This window comes from Anolis sagrei, chromosome 3 (assembly GCF_037176765.1).
Source record: "Anolis sagrei isolate rAnoSag1 chromosome 3, rAnoSag1.mat, whole genome shotgun sequence".
NCBI classification, from domain to species: domain Eukaryota; kingdom Metazoa; phylum Chordata; class Lepidosauria; order Squamata; family Dactyloidae; genus Anolis; species Anolis sagrei.
The window spans coordinates 187,122,245-187,136,307 of NC_090023.1; the positions used below are offsets into that span (position 1 = coordinate 187,122,245).

The window sequence follows — 14,063 nt, forward strand, 5'->3', positions numbered from 1 at the left end:
ACCGTTTCTGGGGTGTTTTCCATATGCATTTTCATCTGTGAAGAGCAACATTTTAAAATCTGACAGCGGGAACGGCAACTGAGGCTCTCCAGATGCTCTTGGCATACAATTCCCATCACCCCTAGTTAATGCAGCCGAAGTTTATGGATTATGAGAACTATAGTTCAAAAACATCAGCACTACAATTGCCCATCCCTGTTTCAGAGCTAGACAGTGAAGATTTTGGTAAGAAGAGATCAAGATATGTACTCAAGGAGCATGACCTTGCTTCCTTATTCACTCCTTTATTGACCAGTGTAGTGGTTACCCCTTGAGTGTAACTCTTATTTTAAAATAACCTATCCTTTTTTCTGAGTAGTGAAAGGCAAAAGCTTAATCTGTGCCAAGAGAATCTAAAAGAAGCACTAATCACCTCTGGCCTTTTAAAATACCAACACAAGGGAATGTTAGTGGCCAGGGGCAGCTGGTCCCTGGGACAGCATTGGAGATTTCCCCTCTCTGCAAAATAATAATTGTCATATCAAAAACCATGATTTGGGCCCAAAAATCTACCCGCAACTTATACATGAGGTCAATTTATATGTTCGTATATACAGTACATCATGCATAGTTTAATTGCTTATCTCTAGCAGAAATCCAAATTACTCCAATTTCTCTCTTCATTCTCTTTTCAATCTATTTTGATACTTCATTTGGGTGATTCCATCAGCTCAGATCTTACCCATATAGTGGTTCAGCATCATCATCATTTCCTGTTGTGAATATTGTACTATTTATCGCTATGATCCCTCTTTAATTTTTGTGGATTCATTTTTTTAATTGTGGGGTTGGTGGCTTGGAGTGCTTGGAGAAACACTACAGTTTTCTGGCTGAGAATTCTAAATACTTCCTCCTAAACTAGATGTCCCAGAGTGATCATATATCTGTGTTCTTGGAAATGCATAACCTTTTCGTATTGAAGCAATCAGCCAGTGCAATATGTAAATTTCTATGCTCGCGTTTTTTCTTTAGCTTTAATGTGGTATTGACTTTTGGCAATTATACTAGCCTGTACTGTAGTTAATGCAAACTAGAAAACACTGATAATGATGGCCTGGACACCAAATTAAAAATCTTTTCCCCTGTCTTACAGTTTGCATATAATATTTCAGCACAGTAAAGATTTATGACAACCCTATTGCTAAAGATAAAACTAGTTAATAATGGAGGGCAGAAGAGAAGGATTATGAGATCCCTCGGCTATAATACAGTCTGTTAATTAAGGGATATTCCATATTATAACTTTTATGAACTGGTTTTTTGAAATAACTTTCTCCAAAATCAAATAACTCTACTAAGGCAAAAAGTTGAATATTCTGCCAAGCTGTTTAAAAAGCATAGTATTTTGTATTTGACACCTAATAACTGAGGACACATTTGTTAGATTTCCCCTCTCCTCTACCAAAGCATATAAAGATGACATAAGTTAGAATTCACTGATGAAACTAAATTGTAAGAAATTGTAAGAAGAAATATTACCAGAGGTCATTCTCTATACTCTTATCTTTTGCCACATTTGAAAATGGGATTCTCAGGTTTCTCTGTCATCTGGATTAGATGATGGTAGTTAGACAGAAAGAAAAATTTGATCTGAGATATCTTCCCTTTTCTTCCAATGATTTATTATTATTATTATTATTATTATTATTATTTGTAGTAGTAGTAGTAGTAGTAATAGCAGTAGTAGTAGTATATCCTGCTTCTTCTTTCCCAAAGGAGACTCAAAGCAGCTATCTGTATTTCATGCAAGCGTCTACATACAGTACCGATCTGTATGGAAGTTAAATGGCTTGATGATGCTGTGGAGGATATATTAATGCCTTGCCACAGAGGCCAGGCTGCTATAGTACATGGTTTAGTCTGATTTATTCGCCATGTACTCACCAGTCCTTGGGCTACTCTAGTTCCTTCCTGAATCTTTGCTGCAGAAATTCCACATGTGTTTGGTGAAATATAACCAACTAAGACAATGAATTTGTCTAGACCCTGTTGTAGTATCCTTACAATGTAAAGTTAAGAAATTTGAACAAACTAGTGTTAAGGAAAGATGAATGCAAGGAATAATGGGCTTGTTGGATGCCTAAACTTTTCAGGTAGAGATATTATGGATTTAACTTAGAATCTTGGAAGAGGGGGACAATATTCTTGAAGGCAGGAGTTCATCAAGAGAGAAAATTCCAACCATTATAGAGGTAGTAGTTTTAAAACTCAACACTAATAATTAAAACGCTTAAATAAACCGTTAGGATGGCCCATGATCTTTGGCATCTCCAGACTAATGCACAAAGCATGGGAAATAAACAATTATGGGAAACAATTATGATACAATTGACATCACTGAAACCTGGTGGGACCAAAAACAGGAAAGGAGGAGAAGTAGAATATATCAAAGATGTTTTCACATGTGAGGAGATCTATGATGTAAATTCTGGAAACCATGCTGAAAGTATCTGGGTAAAAATTAAGGGCGAAAGAAACAGTGGAGGCCTAACTGTGTGGTATAGTGCAGATCTCCAAGCCAGACGTAGGACTTGCCTTCTTATAACAGATTACCACACATTCAGAAAAGAGAGAGCTAGTAGTAATGGGAGATTTACATTATCCTCATATTTGTTGGAAGACAAACTCTGCCAAGAATATCAAGTCCAACAAACTCTTCACTTGCAGACAAGTTTATTGTCCAGAGATGGAAAAGGCAACAAGGGATTAACTATTTTAGATCCGAACTTAACCATCAGTGACAGCCTAGTTAATGGGGTGGAAATGGTTGGTTCCTTAGGTGGGACAGACCATGTTCTTTTAGAATTTGTTGCATAGTGGGAAGGGGAAGTAAAGCATCGTCAGATAAACAGTTTTAAAAAACTGATTTCAATAAACTTAGGGAAAGACTGGGTGTGAGCCCATGGTCAGGAATAGTAAAAGAGAAAGGTGTTCACGATGGGTGACAGCTTCTGAAAAGTGTCATATTGGAGCCACAATTTGAAATAGTTCCTAAAAGGAGAGAAAATAGCAGGTGTCTAAAGAAACTGGAATGAATATCTCAAGTTTTAACTGAGCTAAAATTTAAAAGGAAAATGTACAAGAAATAGAAAAAGAGATAAATCACCAGAGAAAAATTCAAATGAATAGCCAGCATTTGTAAAGAGAAAATGTACTTATATGTAGGAATCTTGCTAGCTAGCAAGGACCATTGTTGCACTGAAGTGAAATATTCCATTGGTCCGTAGGGTAGTTGGCACATTCCACAGCAAAAGGTATTTTTACAGAGGTAGAAATTGTTCCATGGCAAAGTCTCAAGTCTCTTTACAGATAGATCAATTGCTTTCCTTTGATGTTTCCAAACTATTCTTAAGTTCATAACTTTTTTTCAATTGTGTTCGTTATTCATTTGTCTTTGCTGCTGCAAAAAGTATAATGTTTTGGGTCTGGGTATTCAAGATACCCAAAACCATGGAAAGTTAAATTAAAGGTACTGCCATTCTCTTTTTTTACATACTATTCTAAAATTTTAGAATCAGGGTGGTCTTTTTAAGCACCTCTTGTGTTTCATGAGGATCTCTCCCAGATCTGAGAAGTGGCTTGGCAGTAAGTGGCCCCCCTGTAGACTTTAGCATTTTGAAAGAGGTCCACTTGGACTCTTTTGGAATCAACTTCAGATACTATGTTAAAATAGGAGCTGGCAGTGAATGGTCCTCCTGATGTTTTTGGAGGAAGGATGTGAGCAATATTCATAAAGAATATTATGGTTAAGAGAAGTTGTCTTGACATGCTGAGATAGTCTGTTAAGAAATCACCAGCTTCTGCATGCAAGTGGGACAAGAAGCGGGGATTTATTCTTCATGGTCTCTGACTCACACATATAGGATTCTCTGTGTCTGTACAGTACATCTTCAGATACTTTTAGCACTGGATGTCTTTGGCTAAAAGTCCACTAGTCAGTATGATTTCCACTCAAACCTCCACTCAAACCTCCTTTTTTCTAACCTCAACAGAATCACTTTGCCCAAATCTACTATATGTCCCTGATGTGAAGTAAAATACGGCAAGAACAAACATAAGAGGCCTGGATAATCTATATAAATAAAAATGCAATGTTCATTTGTGGGATTAACATAACCACTGGACGAATTGACACCAAATTTGGACACCATACACCTATCAAGCCAACAAGTGACCATCACTCATAAAAACACTGAAAAACACAGCGGAAAGGACTTAAAAGCCACAAAACCAATCTATATAAATAAAAAATGTAATGTTCATTTGCGGGATTAATATAACTCAAAAACCACTGGATGAATTGACACAAAATTTGGACACAATACACCTATCAGGCCAACAAGTGACCATCACTCATAAAAGCACTGAAAAACAGAGCGGAAGGGACTTAAGAAGCCAAGAAAAGCAAGAAGACACTACAGCGTATGCACAAAACAACTACCCCTGGCAAACATTACACACAACAGCATATCCACACTCTTTTCCAGGCTACAGCTCCCAGCATCCCCTAAATCAGACCCTTTAGGAGAGGAGGATGATCTAAATGCACTGCTTTCAAGCTGCAAGCTACCTTCTCCTTGGATTTCTTTGAGAGCATCCCAATCCCTGCATATTTTCAATTTCACATTCCTGGACTTCAAATTCCTGCAATCCTCCAGATAGATTAGATAGAGTAGATAGAGATAGATAGGTAGGGTTGATCGCTTGATCAGGAGGACTGCTGGGAGTTGCAGTCCAAGAATAGGTAGAGAAGGAAGAAAGGAGAGAAAGAGGAAGGGAAAGAAAAGGAGGGGGAAGGAAGAGAAGAGGCAGAGAAGGAAGGAAGGAGAGAGTGAAAGAAAAAAAAGGAGGGAAGGAGAGAAAGAAAGGAGCAGAGAAAGAGGGAGGGAAGATTAGTAACGCGTGGCGGGCACAGCTAGTATATATATAACAACGCATGCACAAAACCACATATATACGCAAACACACATATATACACATATACACAAATATATGTACACATATATACATGTATATACACACAAAGCACATATACACAGACTGGGCTACAGCAACGTGTGGCAGGAGACGGCTAGTTGGTGATAAAAATGAAAGTTTATGATTTTTAGAAGTCTTTTCAAGAAGACAGCAGAAGTTTGTGCTGAAGAACACTGCTTTACAAATGCAAAAACTCAGCAAGAGTGTCAGAAAAATCTCTCTTATGCAGATGAAGAGAGAAATCATACATTTCTTCTTCTACTGTATGACAACAGAAATTTACATCCTTGTCTTGACTGTCTCTTCAGCCCTAGCCAACATTGTTCAACAACATCCTGAAAACTGCATCATCATCATCACTAGTGCCATCACCATATCCCACCTTTAAGATTTGGACTCTCAAAGCAGCCTATTCTCTACCCCGCCATAAAATACATGCATGTATATATTGTTCCCAGTCTTTCAATACTAACTATCCAATTTTTTTGCTGTAAAACTCAAACTGAGTGCCTATAACTATTTCTAGTTTAGTAGTATATCCATAAAAGTAAAGCCTGGGTTTTAGAAATCAGGAAGTAAAAAATCCCTTCCATCAGTTTGAAGGTCGTGGTTTGTGAGTGGTGGGGATATTGTGTTGCTATTTGTGGATTTGATAATGTTTCAATTAGTCAATGTAAAATTGTGTGTGTGAACAAAATTGTCTATTTTTTACAAAAAGGTAAGGATTTGTAACGAATTTTTCTTTTTTGTAAATTCTTTTCATCTCATTTTCCCAATTATTCAGAATTCTAGGATATTCTGTAGTCAATGGTTCTATTTTTGATGAAAAATGAAAAATTAATCAACAATTCAGTGGTAGTAAAAGAGCTCAATCAAGGCAAAATTTCAGAATGCTACATATTAGGTTTTCTTCTCTATAAGTGTCATTGAAAAGCATTCATTGCTAAAGTAATTAACCAATTGGTGTATTTTTAAAAGGCTATTTGAGGTTGGAACATTATTCCTTCAATAGCAAACTTATTAGATTTGGACACGACCTTGGGAAACGATGCTTAAGACATATGTTAATATATCAGAATCTGATTGTGATTTATTTACTTTGTCCAGATGCAATAGTCACAGAATACATTGCATGACTCCAATACAAACTTCTGCTATGTTAAAATTTTGGCTAGCAGTCAAACGCAAAAACAACCTGTCTCTAAGCTCACAAATGTCTCAGTCACTACAAAATCTCTTTCAGGTCGGTCTTCCCTCTTTCCTTTTGAAGATGGTTTCTTAGATGACAGTCATGGTGACCAGTCTTTATCATCAGGTCTCAGTTCTCCAACCCGCTGTCAGAATGGGGAAAGGGTGGAACGCTACTCTAGGAAGGTGTTTGTTGGAGGTCTGCCTCCCGACATTGATGAAGGTAATGTAAAAAAAAAAAAATGACACTGTTCCAAACCATTTGGAAATAACAGAATTTTGCAGTCTTCTCCATCATAATATTGAAGTTGACAGCACAAAGCCTACTTTGAACATAATACTTTTACGCTGTGAATTTTATTTAAAAATATTATTTCCACTGGGCATCAAGTTGGTTTATCCAAATCCATCACTATATTATACCTTTGATGTCATGCTGGTACTTTTTTCTATTGCTACTGGTGGTTATTTAAAGAGGGCAAAATCAAGTAGAAACCAGGCTAATTGGTGGAGGAATTGTTATTTGGCGGCAGAAGGGGGTGGTTGCAGGTAAAAAAAGGTTAATTCCAAATCTGAAAGCTAAAATTATTGCCATTCTTACCATTTATTCATTTTAAAGGTTGATAGTATCAGGAAAGAATGTTTTGCTTTTTTTCTTTAAGGTTGACCATACTGTTTTTGTGGGGTTTTTTTTAACAGATGAAATTACTGCCAGCTTTCGTAGGTTTGGACCTCTTGTGGTGGACTGGCCTCACAAAGCTGAAAGCAAATCCTATTTTCCACCTAAAGGTAATTATTTTAATATAAAATATCCCAGATGAGATACAGTATTATGTCCTTTTATGTTTCAGTTAATGTGCTATTGAAAGCAATATATATATATATATATATATATATATATATATATATATGAGCACCAAAAAAGCAACACTTTTAATTGTATATGTTAAAACATGAATTTGGCATCTCTGTTTTAAATATCCATGTAAATAGTTTTTCTTCTTCATGCTCTGTGACTCACACATATAGAGCTATCCTGCATCTGCACATAACTTTCTGGAGCGTTTTGTCAGTAGCTCATACCTTTTTTTGCTCAACCCTCACTCAGTTCCTTTTTGTCCATCCCATCAGAAGTGCCTAATGAGCTACTTCTCATTCATGAGATTGTTGGTATTGACCATGGACTGTTTTTCTACTCAGACTCCGTTCTGTGTTTTGGTTCTCATATGTACTCTGATTGACTTTGGACCATTTGACAAATCTGTCTGTTTCACTGGATTTGTTTTCCCTTGGCAGGGCCATTAAAACATTTTAAAAAACATTTTTAAAGGTTCTGAGCATGCCAGTGAGATTCTTGATAAAGATGGCCACTCTAAATGCCTACTTTGTCTCAGTGAGGAACATGGTGTTCAGTCGTGCCTTCACTGTCAGGCCTTTACCCCTCAGGGAAGAGGGATAGAGAGGCATAGCTTAAAGCTCTCTTTAAAAGAGAACACTTTTAAGTGCAGCCACAGAACAGGCTGCTCGAGTACCAAGCAAAAACGTCTTGGGATCCACTCTGGTTGCTATTTTACACCCTCCTATTTTGCCTCAGGCATCATTGCTTCTTTGTAGGAGGTTAAGCTCAAGCAGGGCCATCAGCATCACTCCTTACTTCAGATACATACCAGGCCTTTGGAATTTAAGACTTAGTGTCGAAGATCCTACTCTCCATTGAGAATTTGTCACCAGTACTGAACCTCTTCCACCTTGACTTCATGAGTCACCATGATCTACTGTTACTAAAATAAGGATATTCTACAACTTCATCAGACAGGTAAAATTACCTGTTCTACAACACTTTGACCTCACTTGAGGCACCAAGACTTTCAGATCCCATCACACAATGTTGATCTACTTCCGGCAGGGATCCTTGTCTCAAGTGAAGTCAAAGTGTTGTTAGAGGCAGTGGTGGCAACACGGGAGGCTTCCCATGTTACATAAAAAACAACAGGGAAAGCTGGACAGCAATGCTTCCCCGTGGAATGAGGTGAGGGGCAAGGTGGGCGATAAAGGCGTGGAGTGACAGGTTTCCCATGCTTCCCACTGCATGGTGAATCTCCCCTCATTGTGATGAGTTCCTTCATGCTAATGTTTGCAAGTATTCCTATGATATTAATCTATGACCATTTACATTGGCATACTGCTGCCATTGACCGTTTTAAACCTATTTTAAGTTGTTAAACACTTCCAGCATATGCATTTTCCAAGCTAACAAGCTGTTTTGTAGAACTTCATTGGCATTATTTCTATTGCACAGTCCTTATTACTTAAATATTCCTGCATGGCAAAAAGTTGAACTAGCTAGCCCTTGTGGTCTCTTCCAATTCTGTGATTCTAAGTAGGTCATATTTGGGACAATGACTGTGCATTTTCAGGCTCCTAGAAGTGTATGATCAGAGTAGGAGATATATCCTGTGATGTCTGTTCCATCTGTAAGTAAAAGCTGTCATTGTATGAAAAGCCCTTAAAGGAAAGGCCAGTATACTCACTCAGCTCGAAATACAGCATGACCCAGAAATGGAATAAGGGAACAGACATTTTGGCAGTTCTTAAACATTCACTGTATAGTATCTATAGCCTGATTAAAAAGCAGCATAATTTGATAGCTGAGGTAATACAAGGTTTGGGTTTAAATGGAAAGTCAGCATTTCTAGTGATGAAAATTGTGAAACCCCACAGACCAGGTAAAATCTACAATTCCTTTTCAAACTATAGAATCTAATTTATTTATAGTATCTAAAAATTATTTTTAATGTCTGAACTGCCAGAACCCGTTTTGAGTCATTTCTTACAATTACAAGCAATTAATTTTAAATGTAGAAAAGAATAGTGAATTGTTCACAACAATTTGTGGGATGGGCTAAAAAGTTGAATTTTCTACTTGGAGTGGATCTCTTAAAATGTTACCTCCCTTGTCCCTTAACAGTGTTTGTAGCATGCTATTATTTTATTTTCATTTTGTTAGAGAAACTTAAATGCCAATTTCTGCTTTAACAACCAAGTTCTAATTCTCTCTGGCTTAGATTGAAAGTTGAAAAAAAAAACTCCCATAAGAAAGAGAGCATCTTCCTTTAATAGAAAATACTGCAATTTGTAGGAAGCAGAAGGGGGTAATTTTGCCCCCACTCACACTATTCCACAGTATCCCCCAAAGTTGAGGACTAAACTTTGAAGGGCACAAGGAATCATGAGGGGAGAGAGTAATCAGTGATAATTACCTTATAGTTACTCTGGAACCAAGCCAATGTATTTGCTCGTGGTTTACTAAATATCTCATTGTTGCTGAATTACAAAAGACCTGTGTTGTTGAGCTGGAAGCTTTCTGCATTTGGCGAAGCTAAATCTGTGTTCTATCATTCTTGTGAAATATTCTTGAGTAGGATCTATTTTAGCAGCAGACAAGGGAACAGTCTTTTCCTATTTTTATCATGGTTCTAATATGGGGAAAAGCTTTCAAAGTTTCTGCCAGTTGACCTGAATGTCTGTCCAAAAGTGCTAAACAACGCTGGGTCACAACTGTTCCAGATTATTTATAACTGGCTTCTGAGCTGTCAGAGCTTTCAAAATAAACTTTGCAGCATGTTTATTGTAAGCTCTGCTTGTCAGGTAAGCTTGAAATAGGTACTTAATTGACATTGCTGGACTATTCTGTCTGTTTCTATAATGTCAAATGCTTGTATGCATGTTTATGTAGTTCTTTTGAACATCCCTTTATATCTTTAACACCTACAGAGCACTATCCTCATTCATATTGATATCAAGCTGTTTTAAAAAATTAACCTCTTTGTGTTAAAATTAACTTATGTCTCTTTTTATAATGTTTAGTGCTTGTATACATGTTTATGTAGTTTTTTATGAACATCCCTTTATGTCTTTAATGCTTCCAGAGCACTATCCTCACTCATCTTGATATCAGGCTGTTTTAAAAAATTAACCTCTTTATGTTTTCTGAGATCAAGCAGTATGCCAAATTCCTAAAAGCAGGGGTGGGGTTGGGGTTTAAAGAAATACATATGAATTTCTTGTGAAGCTTATATGTACTTGTGGCATATAAGAATTTCCATCAGCTATACAGCTTCTGTTGTGCAACACTATAAGAATATTCTTAAAGTACTTTGTATAACAGTGTATTAGAAGTGCAGTTCTCCCCAATTATTTCATATCAAGTGTTGGAATACTTCCTTATATGAAAGTCCTTTGATGCCAGAAAGATCTTTCCCTTACTGGTGCTACATAATACAGCTAGATTTGTCCTAAACTTTATGGTATGCTGGGACCAGAAGTAAGCTAATCTAATGGTGTTTGGTCGTATCCACAGTTTCAGGTAATTGTAGTCCAGTGGTGAATGTGTCCCCGCAGATTCATGGGTCTTACTATATTAGAAAGTTTCTCTTATAATTTAGCATCGGAAGAAATAAAACATTTTCCTGAGATATTCTACCAAATTAACATGGGTTGTATAGGAGAAGCCAAATAATTGATATTTTAAAGATTGGAAAACATTTATGGATGTTTTTGAGCAAGAAGAAATGTAACTATATAACAAGCTATGGATGTGGTTATTAATAATGTTATTTAATTGGATCTCTAATGGTGGGATTTGTTTTCAGTCAAAATTAGAAGGGTCAGAGTCCTACTGTGTATTAGCTGTATATCTTTTTTCTTTTCTATTTCTTTTCTCTTTATTTTTGAGTTCATATAATTATGTACTAAAATTAATTTTAAAATTAATCATACAAAATAGAACCAAGTAAATACAATACAAAATGAAGAATATCCCCTAGGGTCTAAAAATAAGGTAAAACACAGGTTTGTACTGCTAAGCCTAGTTTGTCGGGATATAGAAGAAATCTGGACTGAAACCAAGAACATCGTTAGGAAGAGATATAAAATATATATTCTTTGTTGCCAAAGAGAAGAAGAAGCCTTAATTGATGACAGAAGAAACTCTTCAAGCCGTTAAGGACAGATAAGAAACAAAGTAAAAGAAGACAGAAAAAGGGTCAGAATCCTGAATGCAACTGTTTGCCAACTTGTATGCAGGGACAAGGAGAACTATTATAAATGATCATGGCAAAAAAATGGGACAAGACAATAAAAAAGGAACAACGAGAAAGTTATTCCACAAGATCCAAGAAATCAAAGGAAAATTTAAAGCAAGAGAAAGGATGCTATACATTTTACAAAGTAGCATGTTACATAACCAAATAAAATGCTGATTGAAGTGATTCACTGAAAAAGAAGAAAGCCTCACTGTTTCATTCAATGAAGAATTATTTTTAAATGAACCTACAATTTTGAAAGTGAAGTGGAAGCTGTACTTAGAGCACTTATTATTGTTGTGGTTGGTAGATGGTTCTTTACAGTAAAACAAACAAAACTAGTTGGTCATGCCAAAGGCATACCATGTAAAATATATGTGTGTACACATACAAACAGATTAAAAGGGGGAATAGCAAATATCAAAAGTTCTCAGTATAATAGCAAAATAAATCATCCAGATAAAATGGGGAGGGGGGGATCTTCACAATTTAATATAAGATAAACTGGCCAACTTATGTAATCAAAATATAGGACACTACAAAACCATGTCAAGCCAAAATTCTAAAACTTTAAGGAAACAAAAAAGTTTTTTTAAATTATTGAGATTTAAGAATAGTGAGGGAAGGAGCAATCCACAATTGTTCCAGGACAGCAAGTGAGAAAGGATGAAAGCAATCCAAGAAAACTCTTGGTTGGTTGAGATGCCTAATTCCTAGAATACAGGTTGTGAATAGACCAGTGAAAAGAAATAAGTGCTGTAAGATAGGGTGAGCTAGGCTGTGTAGGTCTTTGAACATTAAATCAAGAAGTTTTTATACTAAACCCTAGAAGGAAAGGGGCAACCAATGAAGAGATATCAAAAGTGGGAAAACATGATCAAAATGACAGACCAGAAAGATGTATCTTAACAGCAGAATATAGAATAGAAACCAAATTAATAAAGTGAGATATGGAAAACTAGTCAAAAGAAGATTACAGTAATCAAGGTGGGAAATGACTTAAGCATGAGGCAGAGGAAGGGAGAAAAGATCTAATTTTCGCAATGTTATAAAAAAAATCAACATGGGCTTGCTACATCCTCTGTGTGAGCAACAAAAGACAAAAAGTAAAAAAAAAAAGATCCAAGATTCTGTACTTTATTCACAGGATAAATGGAAATATTAAAATGGAGAGTTATGTTATAAAGAAGGTTTTGGAGTAGTCACATTTTAGCTGAATTGTGTTTTAGGCAATGGTGAAGAATCCATGCTTAAATAGTTGGGAGACATACTGTAATACAGTGTTCAATGTCAGAATAAAGTAGAGAAATACATCGGAGTATCTTCAGCAAAAATATGACATTGAAAACATTATTAACTGATAAGATTGCCTAAAGATAAAGTATATAAAGAGCAAAGTACCCAGAATAGATCCCTGTGGAACACTGACGAAAAGGAGGAAAGAACATGATTCATAACCTCCAGTTAGTGCATTAAATGAAAGACCTGAGAGATAAGATATAAACCAACTGAGGTCATGAAAAAATCCAATAAAAGAGCATGATCAACTGTGTCAAAGGCTACAGAGAGATCAAGGAGAATAAGGACTGAAGACTGGCCTTTGACTTGAAGATAACCTATGTTTTTTTGTGTCTCCATAAGAGTGCAAAAAAATGAAATCCAGATTGAAAGGAGTTCATTACAGAAATATGAAAAAGACAGTTGAGGCAATCTATAGAAGCCACATGTTTCACAAGAGGGGACCTCACTGAATTTTAAACAAAGAAATTATGTACTGAACCAAATGATGAAAGCACAAGACTTTCTCTGAGGATATAGAAAAGATCTAGCAGGAAGAGAGAGATGATACCGGAGGGAAGAAGGTACAGATCCCACAGACCAAAGACAAGAGAAAGACACAATTGATCAAAAAACAGATTCACTTTCTGAAAAGGGTATAATGTATCTGGGCTCTGATATTTTTTAAAAATAGCACTGAATTAAAAAAAAAATCTTGCAGTGTTTGAGGATTGACTCCATCTCAAAAAAGAAGGAAAATCTTTCACTACCTTCAGAAGCTTAATTGAACAAATGAAGAAGCTGTTCACTGCAATTCTTTTTCCTTGGAAAACTGACTTTCATATAGTTCAGCCATGTACTCTACTTTTCAGAGAATGTTTCTTTATTTTAGTGGCTATCTGTTTAAAGTCTAATATAAAGGTAAAGAACAATATGCATAGAAAAGTGGGCTGTACTAGCTGCTTATTAGAGTAAGCACTTGGGATGAGCATTTGGCTACAGTCTTCCTTCCTATAATAAATATGCTGCATTTTGAACTGAATTACACTAATATACATAGAATCATTGAGTTGGAGAGACCTCATGTGCTATCCAGTCCAACCCCCTGCCAAGAAACAGGAAACGGCAAACTCATTAACCTCAGCAGGCTGAAAGCCAAAAGTAAGGTCACACCAACTTCTGTTATAGAACTCAATATGCTGACAATAATGTAGTCTGTGCTTATTCAGAGGAAGACTTACAAGCCACTTTAAACTTGTAGAAACAGCCTGTCCTCTCACTGAACATCAAGAAAACCCAAGTGCACTATCAGAAGTCACCAATCAATCCCTCTGCAATGCCAGAAATAAAGCTTAATGTTGACTATTTCAGCTTTCTAGGCAGATACCCCTCCACAAAAATCAACATTGCTGAAATGCAACACAGTTTGAGCTCTGTGAGCACAGCATTTTTTTTGGAATGAAGCAGAGCTTCTGAGTATTGGGATAGTCATAGAGA

At 36.3% G+C, this 14,063-nt stretch overlaps 1 protein-coding gene across 9 annotated transcripts in view; it reads left to right on the top strand.

Annotated features, from left to right (window-relative positions):
* The window catches only part of CPEB3 (cytoplasmic polyadenylation element binding protein 3), a 114,636-nt gene that overhangs the window by 80,593 nt on the left and 19,980 nt on the right, over window positions 1-14,063 (top strand). For all 9 annotated transcript variants that reach the window (XM_060768705.2, XM_060768700.2, XM_060768698.2 and 6 more), the window contains 2 exons: window positions 6,260-6,427; window positions 6,904-6,993. In XM_060768705.2, the coding sequence (XP_060624688.2) occupies window positions 6,260-6,427; window positions 6,904-6,993 (258 nt within the window). The remainder of the gene's footprint in view (window positions 1-6,259; window positions 6,428-6,903; window positions 6,994-14,063) is intronic.